General features: G+C 58.1%; 1 protein-coding gene across 1 annotated transcript in view; it reads right to left on the bottom strand.

Annotated features, from left to right (window-relative positions):
* Window positions 1-13,853, bottom strand: part of HMCN2 (hemicentin 2) — a 30,862-nt gene extending 17,009 nt beyond the window's left edge. Inside the window, exons 1-25 of the mRNA XM_082067950.1 lie at window positions 13,545-13,853; window positions 12,635-12,705; window positions 11,562-11,720; window positions 11,188-11,310; window positions 10,216-10,387; window positions 9,725-9,831; window positions 9,407-9,527; window positions 9,036-9,299; window positions 8,732-8,876; window positions 8,089-8,210; window positions 7,724-7,996; window positions 7,480-7,621; window positions 6,741-6,868; window positions 6,402-6,515; window positions 6,102-6,251; window positions 5,265-5,459; window positions 4,798-4,893; window positions 4,354-4,478; window positions 3,935-4,079; window positions 3,677-3,789; window positions 3,269-3,425; window positions 2,899-3,061; window positions 1,276-1,403; window positions 1,026-1,134; window positions 500-669 (exon numbers count right to left, since the gene is read on the bottom strand). Coding sequence (XP_081924076.1) covers window positions 500-669; window positions 1,026-1,134; window positions 1,276-1,403; window positions 2,899-3,061; window positions 3,269-3,425; window positions 3,677-3,789; window positions 3,935-4,079; window positions 4,354-4,478; window positions 4,798-4,893; window positions 5,265-5,459; window positions 6,102-6,251; window positions 6,402-6,515; window positions 6,741-6,868; window positions 7,480-7,621; window positions 7,724-7,996; window positions 8,089-8,210; window positions 8,732-8,876; window positions 9,036-9,299; window positions 9,407-9,527; window positions 9,725-9,831; window positions 10,216-10,387; window positions 11,188-11,310; window positions 11,562-11,720; window positions 12,635-12,705; window positions 13,545-13,779 — 3,727 coding nt within the window. The 5' untranslated portion in view covers window positions 13,780-13,853. The remainder of the gene's footprint in view (window positions 1-499; window positions 670-1,025; window positions 1,135-1,275; window positions 1,404-2,898; window positions 3,062-3,268; window positions 3,426-3,676; window positions 3,790-3,934; window positions 4,080-4,353; window positions 4,479-4,797; window positions 4,894-5,264; window positions 5,460-6,101; window positions 6,252-6,401; window positions 6,516-6,740; window positions 6,869-7,479; window positions 7,622-7,723; window positions 7,997-8,088; window positions 8,211-8,731; window positions 8,877-9,035; window positions 9,300-9,406; window positions 9,528-9,724; window positions 9,832-10,215; window positions 10,388-11,187; window positions 11,311-11,561; window positions 11,721-12,634; window positions 12,706-13,544) is intronic.
* Window positions 13,854-17,775: the final 3,922 nt, after the last annotated feature.

Below are 17,775 nucleotides of genomic sequence, written 5' to 3'. Positions count from 1 at the left end.
CCAGCACTGCGGACGTGCTGAACGGGCTGGGGAGGCTGCAAGGATGATTGAACTGAATAAGTGAAACAGCCGGTGCCTGTTCTGGGAACCACTGCTGGCATCCTCCCGACTCGGGAAGGGCAGAGCCCCGGGGACGATACCTACAGCGACTGCCACACTAAGTGCAAAGAAAGGACAGGAAATCCCTGCAATGGTAGAGAAATCTTTTCACTCTCCTGCCCACATTTTGGAAAGGCACATCTTCTGCACTGAGAGGAGTGAGTGCTCTGGCCAAAGGGTTTGAGCTACAGCCCTCCACTGGGAAGCACCCCCCAAGATGCGATGGTTTACCATTGTGGCCATCAGCTCTCAGCCTCAGGTTGAGACTGGCAAAGGGCAAGATCTCAACAGATCAGGCTATCAACCCTACTCCTCCCAAAAAGCAAGGCCAATAACTACTTTGGCCAGGTGCCTCCTCCCTGACACGTGGGATGGACAGCAGGTCTCACCCTATGCTCACCTTGCACCGAAACCTGCACCTCCGCCTGGGCCACCCCTGCGCTGCTGCTGCCCTGACAGACATAGAGCCCTTGGTGACCCAGCCCTATGTGGGTGATCAGGAGGGTCCTGCCATCCCTGGACACCACCGCACCATCCTGCTCGCCCAGTGGGTGCTTGTCCTTCAGCCACCTGCGAGGAGAGCGATGGGCAGTGAATTCTTGGTCTGTTCTTTCACCGCCTACCTCCTGTTTCTGCCCACTGAAGAAGCAAACAACAGGGTGCTGGCAGCAAAGAGTGTCTCTTGTCACCTGGGGCTGGTAGTGCCCAGATGACTAGGGAGAACAGGATCCCCAGGGCAAGGAATGGGATTGGATGCCTCCCATCCTAAGGGACAGCCTGAGCTGGAGGTCCCCATCACCCATCCTAAGCCCTCGTTCCCATCTCTCCACACTGGGCTGTGGAGCATTTCCAGGGAGTTACACAGCACCCAAGGGAACTTAGGGGGACATGGGCAGGATCCGCCAACCCTGCTCCACGGCACTCACTGGATCTGGGGTGTGGGGACGCCTGTGGCATGGCAGTGAATCCTCAGGGAGTCGTTGGCGACGGCTGTCAGATGGTTTTCCCCATCACCGATCTGCAGCTGGGGGGGAACTGGGAGAAAGGGGACAGCAGGCTGGGACCACCCTTGGACCTGGCACAGGGAAGGGGGAGCAGCCGGGGGCTTGGAGGGTGCAGGATCCCAGTGGTACATTAAGGGCCACAGGAGGAGCAGTTTAACCAGTGAACCTCAACCTTGGACTTGCAGGCTGTAGCTGAGTGAGGTGTTCCCTGCAGAGTTCATGGCTGTGCAGGTGTAGATGCCGGTGTCTGTCACCTGGGGACTGGCCAGTCGGAGCGACCCCGAAGGGAGGACATTGTACCTTGGGGGAGAGGGAACAGAAAAGCTGGATGGGAAGAGCTGTGCCATTCATCTCCTACCCCTGGGCAGGAGTAAAGGGCTGAGAGCTCACCGTCACCTGGGGACAGCCAAGAGAAGGTCCCCAGGGCCACCTCCTGTGCAGGAGTACGGCAGAGCTGTCCATGGGTGCAAATCCCCTTTGCTCAGCTCCTGAGCTCAGTGTGAGGCTGCAGCACAAGTCACTCACCCAGGGGGACGAGGGGGCACAGGGGTCCCCATGGATCACAGCCCCTGCAGCTGGAGCTGGCCATGCTCTCGCTCCCAGCACTGTCTGTGCTCCACAGACATAACATCATCTCAGCCCACGGCCGCAGATTCTTCCCTGTGTGTTCTCATAAATCACCCAGACACATGAGGACAAGCCAGCTGAGATGTGAAGACCAGCACAGCACCATGAGGAGCGGCCATGGGAAACCAGACAGGAATGACAAGGTAACATGGTCCCTCAAGAAGATCAAAGCCAAGATGCCTTCCTGCTACCCAGGTCATGTCACTCCTCAGATGTAGGGAGAGAGTGATTAATCCCAAGATTGAGTCTCATGATTTTAGGGAGCCCCTTCCAGCACAGTGCTAACATGCTGAGAAAGCAGATCTTGCTTCTAAGGGAGAAGACCAAGACAATAAACATATCCAACCACCCTCCAGGTTATATTCTCCCATCAAACAGCATTAGATGACTTTCCCATTGCTGCCATCAGCCTCAACACCATCAACAAGTGAATTTGGCCCTCCAGAAGTCACCCACTGGAACAGGACTGGCCTTGAAACTCACATCCCAGCACAGACAAAGCCACCGCTGGCTTCACATCTGTGTTGCTGCCAGACCTTGGCCAGGGCTCAGGAGAACTTCAATGTCTAAAGCCCATGAAGTCACCCCAACGAGAGGCAGCAGAGAATGCAACACTCCCAGCCACCCCAGCTGCCCATTCTCCTCCTCCTCCTGACCTCAAAACTCCTCCATATCCTTGGTGTCTTGCAGCCACCTGTGTGCAGAGCAGCATCAAGCCCTGACCCAACACCTCCCGCAGGGACCCACCATCCCCAGGCATGTTCTTGGCCTCCAGCAGGGTGACAGCACGAGGCAGGAATGTGCATGGGTGAGTGGAGTCGGGGAGCTGCACCAGAGCTGTTTTCCCTTCCCTTCCTCAGCCTCGTGTCCAGGGTGGGCATGTGAAGGATCAAGAGCAGCTGCTCCAACCCAGCAGATGTTTGTATGATGGAAAAAAAGCCTGGTGATTCTTGTTCTGCTCTCCTTGAAGAGCAGTGCTAATGCTGTTCTGCTCAGCTGCCTTGGCTCCTGCCAGAGCATTGAGCATCAGCTGCTCAGCACCAGGGATGCCCTTTCCATCTTCCAACCACATATTGAGCAGCTGCTGCCCCCCACAGACCCCACATCCCTCTGGGGAGAGGCACAAGAGCAAGAGAGCATCACCCCAACACCCACTGGCTCTCCTTACCTCGCAGTGGCAAGAGGCAGCGGCTGGGACTCGCGGGTCCACACCACCAAGGGAGGGGGGCGGCCTTGAACCTGGCAGGGCAGGGTGGTCTCCTGCCCAAGGACAGCCAGGATGGTTACAGGGTCTGACACCTGGGATCCATTCACGCTGATCCTGGGCTTAGCTGGGTAGAGAGGGAGTGTGGCTGGTGCGGGAACATTGCAGGTGCCCCACAGCCCTCACTGCGGCTCTTCCCACCCCACAGACCCAGCTGGCGCTTGGCTGGGTAGCCCAAGGCAGCCAAGAGAGTCCCCAGGTTGTGCTTGCCTAGCCAAGCCACCCTCCGGAGCTACTTTATGGGAGCTGGTGCCAGGCCAGTCCCGGCACTCACTGCTGACAGAGAGCTGCATCTCCCGTCTGGAGAAGCCTGCTGTGTTGGTGGCTGTGCAGAAGTAGGTCCCAGTGTCCCCAGGGGAGGGCGAAGGGATCAGGAGGGTCCCATCAGGGTCGAGGTGGTAGTGTAGACTAGGTGAGATGGGCTCTGTGCCCTGTGATGAGAAGGGAGGGGAGGAAGTAAGACAGGAGAGACTCTCCCATGGTCTGAGCATTCCAAGGGCAAGAAAAGAGCGCTGGACCCACCAGAGCAAGCTGCCTCCAGTCCCACTTCCCAGGGCACTTGGTGCCACCTTCCTGGGCAGCCACACCAACACTGGCGAGCTTCATCCTCTCCACATTACCTGAAGGTGACCCCCAGTCTGGCTAGCAGCAGGATGGCAGCCTGCCTGTCCCTGTCACCTACCTTTGCCCAGGTGACAGTAGGGGTGGGCACACCAGTGGCATTGCAGGGCAGGGTGACAGCTGCTCCCTCAGTGGCAGTGATAAGGACAGGACCAAGCTCAATGGTGGGAGGAACTGGGAAGGAAGGGAAGCACCTCAGCCTGCATGGTGGGAGCCACGTCTGCCAAAGTGAGAACGGTGCTTTGCAGCTTAAGAAGTGCAGCGGGCACCCACTCCCCACTCAGCGCAGATTGGGGACACCCAGGACCCTGCCACTCACCGTGGATGACCAGGGACACGTCCTGCCTGTGCGAGCCGAAGACATTGGTCACCTCGCAGGTGTACATCCCCACGTCTCCCTGCGACACCTGGTCAATGTGCAGGCTCCCATCAGCCTGGATGGAGTATTGGCCGCTTGGGGCTACCTGGATACAGGCAGAGAACAGAAGGCAGGACAGACAGGCAGGTCAAACATCATCATATTCCTGTGTCTTTGGGGCATACCTAGAAACCAGTCCTTGAGTGGTAGGAACATGCTGATGCAGCGATGAACTCACGCTACCCTCCCAACCCAAACTCTCCTCAGCATCTTCCACCAGCAGCTTTGACCCCAGGAGGCTGGGGCACCCATCCCGCAGCAAAGCGCTGTGTTCATAGCTTCCCGCCCACCCGCCATCTCAGTGGGTGCAGAAACCTCACCGTCTGCCCATTCTTCATCCAGCGACGGGCTGGGAACGGCTTCCCAGCCAGGATCACGCAGGGCAGTGAGACAGGCTGGCCTGGAAGTGCGTGGACCACGGGTGATGCGAGGGCTATTTGAGGAGCTGCTTGAGAGAGAGGAAAGGAAAAACAACCTTAATTATAGATAAAATGGCCAGGAACACTCAGAACAACAGATCTGGAGCACCTTTCTTCCAAGGTCCAGACCTTGGCTCAGCTCAAGCCAGCTCCAACATCCAGCTCCCCCAAGAATCTGGGGATATTTGTGTACAATTTGGGTTCAAGCATGAATCAGTGCAGTAAGCCAAAGACATAAAAGGGGAGCAGATGTGGCTGCACAGCTCTGTCTCTTGCACAGCGCCAGTATTGCTGCAGTCATAAGCAATACACCAGCAAAACACATAAAAGCACGTAAAAGCAAACCGTGTCCGGTGACTGTGAGCTTGACCTCCGCTTGGATTTTCCCAAACTCGTTCTGGGCTTCGCAGATGTAGACGGTTTGATCATCCAGTGAGACACCTGGAGCAGGGCAGAACAAGCCTGAGCCCGGCAATGCCAGAGCACAGGGGGGTCGGAGAACCCCGAGTGAGCCTCAGGACAGGGTGACACCACCCTCCTGTGCCACCGCCTCTGATGGAGGAGAGACCCCACAGGCTTGCAGGCTGTTCCAGCACAGCTTAGCTTGTCCAAGTAAAAAGTGCAAATAAACCCATTATATCCATTATTTATTATTGTAAAAAGGGTGAACATGGGGGCTAACCCCACTGCTGAGACATCAACCTGCAGCAGGCTGGTGGGAAGCACCCAAGGGTGACACGGTGTAAGGATGCACACAGGCGGGACACCCACGCACACTGCCCACCACGCCAAGGCACGCTCGGTTCTCTTACTGTGGATGAGCAGCTCAGCAGCCTCCAGCTGGCTGGAAACACCCCGTGGTCCCTGCCAGCCCATCACGGGCTTCCCGTCCCGCCGGGACCAGGTGACCTGTGGTGCAGGAGAGCCCTCGACACGGCACAGCAGGCTCACGCTGTCCCCAACTTCGACTGTCATGTCCCCCAGGGGCTCAGGAAAGTGAGGGGCAGCTGGAGGAGAGAGCAGCAGAGACAGGGCTCAGGCAGGTCCAACAACCCAGCTTCCCCGCAGCTGAGCACAGAGAAGAAACAGGGCTGCAAAACCCACAAATCAGGTGCCCCGAAAAGTTACAAGATTGGTTTGAAGCATTTGTTTTTTTACCAGGACTGTTACAGCCATTGCAGTTTCCACCCCTTCTAGTTACACCCAGTACCACCCACTTCAGCAAAACCTCTTGCACTTTTCCACCATTAACTGCTTCAAGCTTTACTGCCCCTAACTCAGAACCCCTCTCCTCCTCCTGAGGCTCTTCCATCCCTTCTGTCTCCAGTGGGAAGCCCTGAGCCCCGATTTTCAGACACACAGAAACCAGCCCCTACCTCTACCTAATCCCACTGATTATGCTTTGCATCCCCACTTTAGTCCCAAGCTGTTGTGTCGCCAGGCAATAACATCTGAACTGGTGTTCTGGCACATGAGCCTTTTCCATCCTACCAACCCTTGGAAATCCTGCCAGGCTTCAGCTTTACAGACCACAGACACCCCCATGCTTGGGAAACCTGAGAGCTGGGGGCAAGAGGAGGCTTGGGAAGCAGCAAGTGGGAGCTGGGAGAGAGCATAGTGGAAACCCAAAAGGGGAGGCAGAGACTTACACCCCACGTCCAGCTCAGTGTCATTGAAGGCGACGCCAGCCTCGCCGAGAGCCTCACAGACATACCGCCCTGCGTCCTCCTCCTGCACCGCCTGCAGCCGCAGGACGGCACGCTGGGTGCCGGGGGGGAACGCCGCCACCGCCTGCTCACCTGCCCCGAGACCCCCACATCAGGACCCTGAGCATCTCTAGGGTCCCCTCCTGCCGGTCTGGGGGACCCCACGTGTGACGTCCCTGCAGGGTGGTGGATGTCCCCCAGCGCAGGGAGGAGTTTTCGTCCCCAGGTCTGTCCCAGCCTCACCTTTGTACCACACAACGTGGGGTGGGGGCACCCCCAAAACCCAGCACTCCAGGGTCACGTCTTCTCCCACCAGCGCCTTCACGCTGGGCGTCACTGCCAGGATGGCAGGAGGCTCTGTGCCATGGGGAGAGAGGTGGCTTCAGGACTCCCTGACATGGTGCCATTCACCCCAAGGGGATCCCAGAACCCTGGGAGCTGCCCCCAACACCCTCCATGACAGACAGTTCCAATGCTGTGAGGCCCCATCCAGCAGCCCAGGGACAGCAAAGAGGGATAATAAATCCCTCCTGGGCAGCTCTGAGCCCTCCCAGGATGCTGCTGCCAGCGGGGAGTGGGTACCAGTGAACTCCAGGGTGATGACTCGCTCATCCCAGCCCAGCACGCTGCTGGCGTAGCAGCTGTAATTCCCCGCATCCTCCGGGATGGCAGCCCTGATGTGCAGGGTGCCCTGAGCATCCATGAAAACCCTGCGGCAAACAGGGAGAGAGAGATAAATGAGCCCTGTGAAAACGTAGCTAGTGAAAAATGTGTTGAACTAAGTGAACAGGCTGAAAGCCATCCCATTAAAGCACATGTGGTAAGTGCTGGGAGTATGATAGATGTGGGTTAGTACTTCAAACCAGCTGCTGCAGGGAAGGATGTTGTTTAGAACAAGGGAAAAGTATTGAGGATTGGGCTTTTTCATTAAAAAAAAAAAAAAAAGAAGAAGAAAAACATTTCCCAAAGTCCACTCCAGCACTCACAGCCTGACACAGACTGAGAGGTGGAAGGCAAAAGCAGAATAAATTAAAGGGAAGCAGAAGGAGTATTTTGAGGCTGGAGTGCACACGGGGCATTCAAAGTGCTCCATTTCCCCTCAGTGGGGACAATGACCTGGATAAGGCAAGATGGCTTAAAAATAAATCGATGAAATTAGGGCTAACAGCATGCCAGCCACCTCAGGTACGCGGGTCGGGGTATCGCAACGGTTTCCTCTCTCTTTGGGGCTACAAGCAACCCTGAGCCACAGGCCCTGCAAGGGGAGCACCGTCCCCAGCAGGACAGGGAGGATGAAGACACCCTGGTCCCCAGGTGTTACCTCTCGTCCTGCTCCAGCACCCATCCCCAGCGCTTCCAGGCGGTGCGGGGCAGGGGGTGACCCCCGGCCGTGCAGTTCAGCCGCAGCTCCTGGCCCCTGCCGAAACGCTGGGGGCTGGCGTCCACCTGCACCCACGGCACCTCTGCACAGGGTCGGAGAAGGGCTCAGCCCCCGGGTGCCATCCGCCACTCTCCCTCCCTCAGGACACCAGCCAGGCCAGTGTCCCCCGTTGGGCAGAGCCTACCCTGGATGAAGAGCCAGAGGGAGGCGGCGGCAGAGCCGTGGGCGCTGTGGGCCACACACTCGTACAGCCCCCCGTCCCCTGGCTGCACACGAATGATCTCCAGCGAGCGGTTCTGCAGCAGCCGGGTCCGGCCGTCCCTCAGCTGCGCTGCCTTCCCATCCCAGCTCCACGTCAGGTTGTAGGGCACATCGCTCAGAACCGGGCAGGACATGACCACGTCTTGGCCGGGTGAAGCCGTGATGTTGGCCGGGGCTATGAGACGTGGTGGTGGCTCTACAAACACAGCATGCTGGGTTGAAATGAGTGTGCCCAGCCACAGATTCGGAGACTTGCAGGCACCAAGGCTTGGCACGTGCCGTCCCCACCTGAGACAGAGATGTAGGAACGAGCCCGTGTCACCCCAACCCTGCTCGTGGCTGTGCAGTCATAAAATCCTTCATCACTCTTGGACACCGCAGGGATCAACCAGCTGATGTTTCCTGAAACCCTACGAATCATAGAATCAGAGTCACAGAATGGTTTGGGTTGAAGGGACCTTCAAACCTCACCCAGTCCAACCCCTGCCACGAGCAGCGACATCTTCACCAGCTCAGGTTGCTCAGAGCCCCGTCCAGCCTGGCCTGGGATGTCGCCAGGGATGGTTCATCCACCACCTCTCTGGGCAACCTGGGCCAGTGTTTTACCACCATCACTGTAAGAAATTTTTACAAAACAAAAAGGGAGATTACAGGGTCACCCACACCCTGAGGCACAGGAGCAGGGGCTGCCGTGTTACCACCCTACTCCAAATCACTGGGACTCTTTTCCATCCAAGTCAGGCAGATGCAGCCCCACTTCCCACAGCATCACAGACACAGCCCTTGGGATTTTCCTCTGCTGCTTTGGGATGCTCAGGGCTTGCAGGCACCCAGCCAGCACACAGCATCTCCCTGGCTGGCACAATTCAGGAGGCTGTTGCTGCCCCCACAGGTTCATCATGAAGCTCTATGGGCTAAATCGGAGGTTCACCTGAAGAGCTGCTCTTCCCCCAGCTTCATCCTACCCCGGCTGAGCTGCAGGCGGAAAGGGACCTCGCTCTGTGCAGAGCAGGAGATCCGCTGTGGCTCACGGCTGTACGCTTGGATCTTGCTGGAGATGTTCACTTTGGGTAGACCTGGAAGTAGATGGGGACATGCACTGATACAAAACTCCTCAGGAGTTCATCAAGAGCTGCGCTGGGAAACAGGTAAAGGAACACCTGACCGGAAACCAAAGCAAAATTGGTGCTGGAAGAGCCTCTGGTCCCTTCTCAGCACCCTTGGGGACCACTCACCAGGGACCACACTGGTGTAGGTGACCCCAGAGAGGCGGTGCAGGGGGTGGCCCTGGGCATCTTTTCCCTTGACCTTCAGCAGAAAGTCACCCGGGGGGACATGGAGGGGCGAGCCCACCCAGAGCTTCCCCGAGGAGGTGTTGGAGAGGGGCCGCATGGGCAGCGACAGGAGGGCATGGCCGGAGGTGTCAAAGAGCTCCACCTCCTGCAAGTGCCCAGGCGGCTGCAGACCGGTGCAGTTCACCACCACGGAGATGGGCAGACCTGCAGAGAGAGAAGGGAAAAATAAAATAAAAACAACACCCAGCCACGTTCTCGGCTGAGAGAAGCCCAGACACAGCAGTTGCACCCCTGGGCAGCACCAGCCTCACCCTGCACTGGTCGCTCTCCAGGCTGGCTGGCGTCAAAGTCTGGCTGGGTGGAGAAACTGGCTTGAAAATTAATGTTGCTGATGCCCGTGATCCTCAGTGAGTGGCGGCCGCTGCTCTGGGTCTGGAAGCGGAGCAAGAGGCACGTGCTGAGGGCAGGGGGAGGCGATGGGGAAGGGGGGAGACAACAGCTGGCCCGTTCATGTGTCCTCTGTCCATCCGGAGGTGTATGGGGAAAACCCACGCCTGGCAAAGCCTGGTTGGCTAAATATCCATCAGGGGACGGGTAGGGATGACGTGCAGGCTCTGCCACCAACCTACCGTGACCGACCACATCCCTGGCTCACGGGGCTCCACAGTCACCACCATGGCTGAGTTGGGGATGCTGAGCAGCTCCTTCAGCCCTTGGCCTTTCTCAAGGACCTTTCCTGTAACAGCAAATGAACCTCTGGGATGGGCAACCCAGGTCCATCATCCAGTCCCCGCAGTTGCCCAGGAGCCCCCTCCCTTGGGGCTCACCACAGCACAGAGCCCGTCACACAGCCTGGACACAGAGAATATCCTCCCAAACCAGAGGCAAAGCCAATCTGGGAAGGGAACAGAGCAGACACACTTGGTGCTTAACAAGCTCTTTGCAGCTCATTGCTTTTGTATTTCAGTTTTCAGTGCAAGGTTCAGCAATTCCCATGCCTGTAGCCTCCCATTTGTCCTGCCCCGAGGGGACCCTCTTATTACTCTCCTGGATGCAAAGCATCACCCCCCCTCACCCCCCCCCCCCCCCCCCCTCCCCGCCACCCTCCCTGGGCACCTACCTGCTGGATCCCGGACCTCGATCCCCGGGGCAGGGCCGCTCAGGGAGATGGTGACCTCCTTCAGGCTAGGGTCGAACGGGACCGGCCACGTGTGCTCCCCACCGTCCTCGTGGTCCGTGGACAGTAAGTGGACTTTGGAAGCCTGGATGGCCTCTTCCACCCACTTCAGCACCTGGGGGAGCATTAACCAGGATCCCCCATCACCATCAGGTGAGGCTTTTTGACAAGTACAGCTTGGATTACACCAGGTCAAAATCTCAGGCGTGGCTGCAAAATAGTGCCCAGGCAAAGGACCAGCCCCGGTTGGTGGGTGCAAGCACAGGGGTGGCACTGGGACAGCTGGGCAGGAGGTGACAGCCCCAGCTGAGCCCCCTTTGCTGTGAGCAGGTGCAAATGGAATTGAGTCATTTGGTGCAACTGTTATTGCCCAGTGGCTTCTGCTCAGCTGCTTGGAACAGACACATTATTGCCCCCCAATTAGCTCATGGGAATAGAAACCATTAAATCCCACAACTGGAGGCTGGGCAGGAGCTGTTTCTGGGAGTCTGCTGAGAGAAGCTGCCCAGTAATGAGCAGAAAAGCACTTTGATCTTCCCCAGGTCTCTGAGATTTCGTGCCAGTCAAGAGCTTCAAGGACAGGAACAGGCAGAGAGGCTCCTCTCTCTGTGGCCAGGCCACCCTCCCCATTCCTGGGGTGCCGAGAGCGACAGGAGCACCCAGCATCAGCCCCAGGCAGACACCTCTGCTCCATGGTGACAGGAGGCTCGACTCATCCCAAGGATCATGCAAGTGGCCCAGCAGCAACCTCAAGAGCAATCAATGAGTTTTCTCAAGCTCTTGCTTCTATTTCAGGCTAAAGCGGGGCTCCTGGAGCAGTCTGGAGATGCCTTGGGCACAAGGATCAACCTCGGGAAAATATAACAGCAGCTGAGTCAGGACCACATGGACCTGGGCCACCTCATCCCTGCTCACCTCCGTCACCTGCTGCTTGTCCAGGTGGAAGATCTGCCCGGAGCTGGTGGCAGCGATGCGCTCGTACACGCGGTACCCAGGGTGGCTCCTGTCCCCACAGTCCCCTGTCAGCACAAACACCACCTGCCACAGCAACAGTCCTCATAGCATCACGCTCAGCCACAGGGTGTCTGTCCACCCCAGGGAAGGGACACAACCACCATCCACCAGCTTCTAGTACAGTGAGCCAGCCCAGAGGATACAAAATTCACCCCACTACAAGGCAGCATCAGGGCGTTTATTGCTACAGCTCATTGCTGTGAGCTGCCATCGCTGCTGCTACGGTGTCCCCCCAGCCCGGCTGTGACAGGAGGCAGGTGGGCAGCACCGCTCACCTGGGTCTGCTTGTGCTGCAGCAGCCGCAGCAGCTCCTCCTGCTGCTCGTAGTCCTTGGCCCGAGCATCCGAGAAGACGTAGACGAAGGAGCCGGGGTGCGAGACCTCCACGGCCAGCCTGATGGCTCCCACACTCATCTCCGGGCAGTCCCCTCCGCCCTGTGGCACACGGTGAGGGACGTGGCACCAGCACCAAAGCACCCAGTGCTCAGCTCTTCCCTGCTGGGCTGGAACCCAGCCCGGGCTCTGCTTATGGGGACGAATGGCACCAGTGTGCTGGAGTTGCCCCAAACCCAGCCAGAGCAGCACGGTGGCACCACAGGGACATGCAGATCACAAGGACCCGTCCATGCCTCACTGCTAATGATGATTAAACCACCCATTTGGGGATCTGGACTCACAGAAGTCCCTGGCTTCCCACAAACTCACATTAGTGAGCCCATCTCCCCCCACATGGCAGCAGAACCGGCCAGCCCAGGCAAGCGCAGAGGCACAGCAAGGACCAGCTCTTGCTTCCACGGGGCTTTGCACCCCAAGGGCTGTGAATCAATTTGCAGCCACAGCTTTACAGCTCCTGCCAGAACACAGCTGCATCCGAAGGGAAACGCCATGGGGGTTTAGCAATGCATGGGATGCAGAGATGGATAAAACATGATTAAACTCCCAGGGAGTGTTTCAGCATTGCAGCTGAAATTGTTGTGGTTTTGTTTTTATTTTTAAAGAAAAAAAAAAAAAAATTTAAAAAAACGCAAACAATTTGCAAACAGCACTTCTAGAAGAACAGATTTTTGGTTCCATGAAGAGTTTGTGCAAACTCTCCCAGGGAAAGCATTCCCACTTTGGGACAAGGGCTGTGAACTGAGATGGTTCTGCCTCATTGCAGGTGCCTGGAGCACCCACCCTCTCTGCTCCCACCACAGTGTGGTCAGCCCCCCGCAAGCCCAGCCCTGTCCCGAGCCCCCACCTGGGGGGTGTCAGACCCCAAGGGAAGCAGGGATTGCTCTGGGGACCCACCACGGTGCAGGGATGCAGGGACACAGGGCCACGCACCGAGCCAGCCACGGACACCTCACCTGGACATGGAGCTCCCGCAGGCGCTGCTGGAAGAGCCGGGGGTCTGCGGTGAGGGTGGCGGGTCCTACCTCTGCAAACACACCGGCACCACCGCCTCAGCGCCCCCAGACACAAGCACCAGCCTCCTCTGGTGCTCCCAAACACGAGCCTCGCTAAAACACCCTTACAGGACCTGTAAAACTCACGGTTAAGCATCTGCTCTGGCTTGGCACAGAGGGAAATGTGGTTTTTGGCAGATCAGCACCATGCCCAGGGTACAGCCCGCCCCAGAGGAGCTCTTGGCCAAGGTGAGCTGCAAACCCAGCGCCCTTTTCTGCTGGGGGAGACTCCCAGCAAAGCGACGCCGAAACCCATTTACTGCCTCTGCCTCCTTCCCTGTCCAGCTCCAGTGATTGTCATCCAAATGCAGCATTTCTGCTGAAAATCTAGCCTCAGTTCTGCTCTCCTTGTAGGTGGTCGGGGCTCTTCTGGAGAACAGCTGCTATTTATGGGTGTGCACAAAAATCCCAAGGCAAAGATAGAAAGAAATGATTCTGGTAGTGCAGTAAATTACCAAAGCCTGTTAGAAAGCTGTCCTTTTATTGGGGTGACCTGGAAGCACGTTGTGGGCTCGTACAGAAAAGAGTCACCCACGAGTGGGTGCCAGCATCACTGGGGTGAAACTGGTGAGGAGCAGCTTGCCCTGAGCAACAGGGTGGCTGGGGATGGGAGCCCCTGCCCAGCACCGAACCCTCGAGCTGCGGCTCGTCCCGCGCTGCCATCCCCGTCACAGGGGTCACTGGGGCATAAAAAATGGGGAGAAGGGACAGCACAGGCACTTCAGCCCCAAACCCGGCCAGAACTGCACCCCAGCCCCTCGCAGCCCCATCCCCCAGTAAAACGTTTCCTCCCACCCTGCCCCAGCCATACCTGGGTCATGGAACGGGACCAGCGCGTAGTTGCTGATGGGCTTCGTGCTCCTGCTGAGTGTCCGTTCCAGGATGCGCGAGGCTCCGTCCATCACCTGCACCAGGTCATCATACATGGAGCCGGTGACATCAAAGACAAAGGCCAGGGTGGCCCCTCCTGCGCTGGGATGGGGCTCAGCGAGGCTGGGGGTGAGCAGCAGCCAGAGACCCACAAACACCCCTCCGTGGGGTGGCATCCTGGGGGAGACCCTCAGGTGCTGGTGACACCCCTTCTGTCCTTGCTCTGCTCCTTCCCCCAGACCCCTGGGCACCGTCCCTGCACTGGAAGGGACACAGGGTGCAAAGGGCCACACGCAGTGGGGACAGAGCTGGGACACCCAGCCGCCTGCAGCTCCTCCAGCGTTCTGGGAGGGAGGAGAGAAAACGGGGACTTTTGGAGCCAGCGGCGTGGCCGGGAGGTGGGTGGGAGCTGATGAAGCTGGGACGGGGATGTGGGGATTGGGAAGCAGGTCCTGCAACCCACAGGATTGTCAGAAACACTGCCCAGGCCCCCTCCCCAGCCCTGCCCCCCCCGGCTCAGAGAGCCCCCCGCTCTGTCAGGGGGAGCTGGGGGCGAGGGGAGGACACGGGGGTTCACAGCTGAGCACTTGCAGGGGAACCCTGCCAAAACCAGGGCAGGGGGGTGAGACAGCTGCCAAAGGGACCTCGGGGAAGCAACCCCCCCTCTGCCAGGCAAAGGGCAGAACAGGGGTCTGCAATGTGGCTGTGGGGGACAAGTGACTCTGGGGGGGGAACGGGGAGCAAACAGCCCCGCAAAGCGCAGCCAAAGCCGGGGCAGGACAGGGCTGGAAGCGCAGCCAAAGCCGGGAGCGCTGCCCGGGGGCGGCGGAGCTTTCCCGGGCTCCCCCCGCAGCGCTGAGCTCACGGCCGCTCCGGGGGGGGAGCTCGGGTCTTGCTCAACCGCCCCCGCGGGACCCCGGGACTGCCCACGGCCAAGGGCCGATCCTGCCCCCGGCTGAGCACCCCCCCAGAGACTGGAGCTGGGGGGATTAGGGACCGGCCATCCCACCGTCCCACACACGGGACAGCAGGTCCCTCTTGCACATCCCTCTGTCCCACATGTCCCCGCAATCACAGCCCTGGGGTGTGCTGTGCTGGTGGCCCGACCCCCTCCTGTCCCAGAGCCAGGGCTGTAGGCTTGGGTACAACCACTTGTCTCCCCAGGCTTTGCACCCCCAGCTCCACACTCACTGCAAGCTCGGGGGGTCTCCCCCACCCTTTCACAGAGCACCCCCAGCCACTAACCCTGCACCGCAGCTCCATCCTGCACCCCAGCATGCGGCACTTCTCTCCACAGCCGCTGAGACAAAGAAACCCCAGCAGCTTCTCCCCATCACTGAATTAATCCCAGCCAGACCCACCAGTGCTCCCAGTCCCAGGAGCACCTGCACTAGTTGGGCTTTAACCCCTTCCTTGCTGGGGAGGGGATGTTGAAAAACAGCAAAGCCTCTGGGTAACCATCACATTTTGGAGCCTGTGCCCGTCCCCACCTGCTCCCCAGCATGGGGGATAAATCCCTGGGTGCCCCCACCATGTGCTGGCACAAAGCACCTCTGAACAAAGCCCCCTGTGCAAACACAGCCTCCTTGTTTGGACTGGTAGGGGCATCTCCTCTGGCCTCCCAAAAATAATTAGTCAGCCTCGTTAGGAGAGCAAACAAACGAAGATGGGCTGGCAGGGAGGCCTCGCAGTGCTCGTTTCTGGGAGATTTGGCAGAGCAGAATGGCAAATGCAATCCCGTGGCACGTGAAAAGCCTAATCTGGGCTGTGAGCCCCCCTGCTCGCCCAGCCAGCTGTGGGGGGGCTGCCAAGGGCATCCCTCTTCCAGGCTGTGAGGCACAATTACAAGATATTAATATCAAGCTTCCTACGCAGCCGTTGCACGCCCAAAGCGACTCGGAGGCTCTCAGGCTGCTGCATCGACAAGGGGGCTGGGAGGAGATGAGGACGGCGCAGGCAGGCACATCACAGATCACGGGTGCTTCGTTACTGTCATCAAGCTTTTATTTCCACTGTCACAAAGTTCCTGGGTTTTGTTTTGTTTTCATTTGTTTTTTTTAAACTGTTTCGTTTGCTTGGTTTGCTCTTGAATTCATCTCAAGACAAGGCAGCAGGGCATGCAAGCCGAGACACCGGCACGGACGCACAAACAGGCTTCATCTTTACAAACAAGGCTCTTGGCTGGAGCTGCTGTTCCTCAGCCGGGGGCTCAGCTGCCCCCCAAGCAGGGGTTCTGCAGGAAATGTCACCCACCCCAGGACATGGCACCCACCCCAGGACGTGGCACCCACCCCAGGACGTGGCACCCACCCCAGGACATGGCACCCACCCCAGGACATGGCACCCACCCCAGGGCTGGCGGCCACAGGAGCAGAGAGAGAAGGGAAGGACGCCTGTGCCGCTGGAACAGTCGGGGCTGGCACCTGTAACTGAGACCCCAAAACTGCTGAGACCCACTTCTGCCCGGTCTGGTGAGATGCAGCTGGTACCCAGCACAAATGGGGTCTGTGGTCTCCCATAAGCAAACACCCCCTCCCACAAACCCAACGGGGAGCGCTCCCAGGGGCTGCCTGGTCTCGTTACAAATCACAGCAATTTAAGAGCCACTCCAGAGGGAAAAATCCACTTCGCTTCTCTCTCTCTCTCGGGTCCTGGTTAGTGCCATAACGAGAGGGTGGGGGGAATCTGCCCCCAGAGCCTTCTCCCACATCCTCGCTCTCTGGGGAAAACAGCTCAAGCCCCAGAGCTCAAGGAAAGACGGTTACAAAGCAGCAAACAGTCAGCACACAAACAGAAAAATGAAAAGAAAGGAAAGTACGGACACGGCATTTTAATGGGGCAACACCGACGGGGACAAATGAGAGGTGGAGGGGACATGCCGCAGTCGCCGGGACCGGACCCTCGCCTCTGCCTGGGTCCCCTCCCCATCGCCAGGGCTGCAGCTGCTTTATTTCAGACAGGCATCAGGAACCCGAGTATGAACAGAAACAAATGAGGTCTTGTCAGCTGCTCACTTTTAATAATGACCAGGTGTAAAAAGAAGATTGAAAATAATTATCCTCTGATGTAAACTCCGACCCAGTGGTTCACGCCCCGCTCCCGGTGCTCTGTACGTGCCTGAATCCAGCGGGTCCTGCCAAACCCTCCAGGTCACAGCTCAGCCAGGCCATTCACTGATGGGGAAACTGAGGCACGAGGAGGTTAAGGCCAACATTTCCAAGCATGAGATGCTTCAAGCCTGATTTTCAGCAGTACCAAGAAGCTGCAGATCCTGGTGATGTTCAGGAGGAGACGGGGGCCCCTGGTGGTCCCCAAAGGGAGGCCAGAGCATCCAAGCCAGGGTTCCAAATCTGCAGGCAGGGGAGAATACTGTGGCCAAAATGATTTCCTCAGGGCTGCTCAGCATTGCAAAGAGCAGGGCAGGACAGAGCCCACGCTCTGCAAAGTAACTGCTTTCCTTTTTGCTCTTTTTTTTTTCCTAATGTGCAAATATTTAAGAAGAGGGGAGAGAGGACAAAGCTCCATCCCTGAGCCCACCCACAGCAGGAGGAGACCAGGCTGGTGGCCACTGAATTTTGGTATTTCTGGGGCCTGAAGTCCTCCCAAAACAACACCGGTCCCTCACCCACCCGTGACGGCAGCAGCACATCCTCGCAGGGCTGCCTCCCCAGTGAGACATCAGCCAGCACCGATGGAGCTCCAAGTAGGTCCTCCGAAAATTAAAAGCCTTTCAGGGAAAAGTGTCAGAGCAAATGAGGTTTGCCTTTGCCTGGGAATTATGTCAAACATCGCAGGGTCCATCATTTATCAGCAGAGGCGATTACAGCAGCGTCACATTCATTGGGAACATCGATTGGCACCAGGAAGGGACCGGTCTGGCAGACAAGCATTAGAGAAGTTGGAGGCACTGCAAAGATCTATCCAAGAGAGTTGTGTTTTGGCCACAAAGCATCGAGGAAAAGGGGTTTCCATGGGAGGGACCGAGGTGACATCCTCCGAGAGCCCCCCAGCAATGAACCACGGGCACCCTCGGGGGCAGGAACCGCAGAAGAGGCAGAAATATTGCACATGGACATGATGTCAGTCTCCTTGGGGATAAGGAAGTGTGGGATTTTATGGCCATCAGAAAGTGCCACCAGCACACAGCCCCAGAAGTGCACAGCGGGGCTGCA

Source organism: Streptopelia decaocto (assembly GCF_964273445.1).
Source record: "Streptopelia decaocto genome assembly, chromosome: 17".
NCBI lineage: Eukaryota > Metazoa > Chordata > Aves > Columbiformes > Columbidae > Streptopelia > Streptopelia decaocto.
Note: the sequence above shows the minus strand (reverse complement) of the source record. Positions and strands in the feature narration are given on the sequence as shown.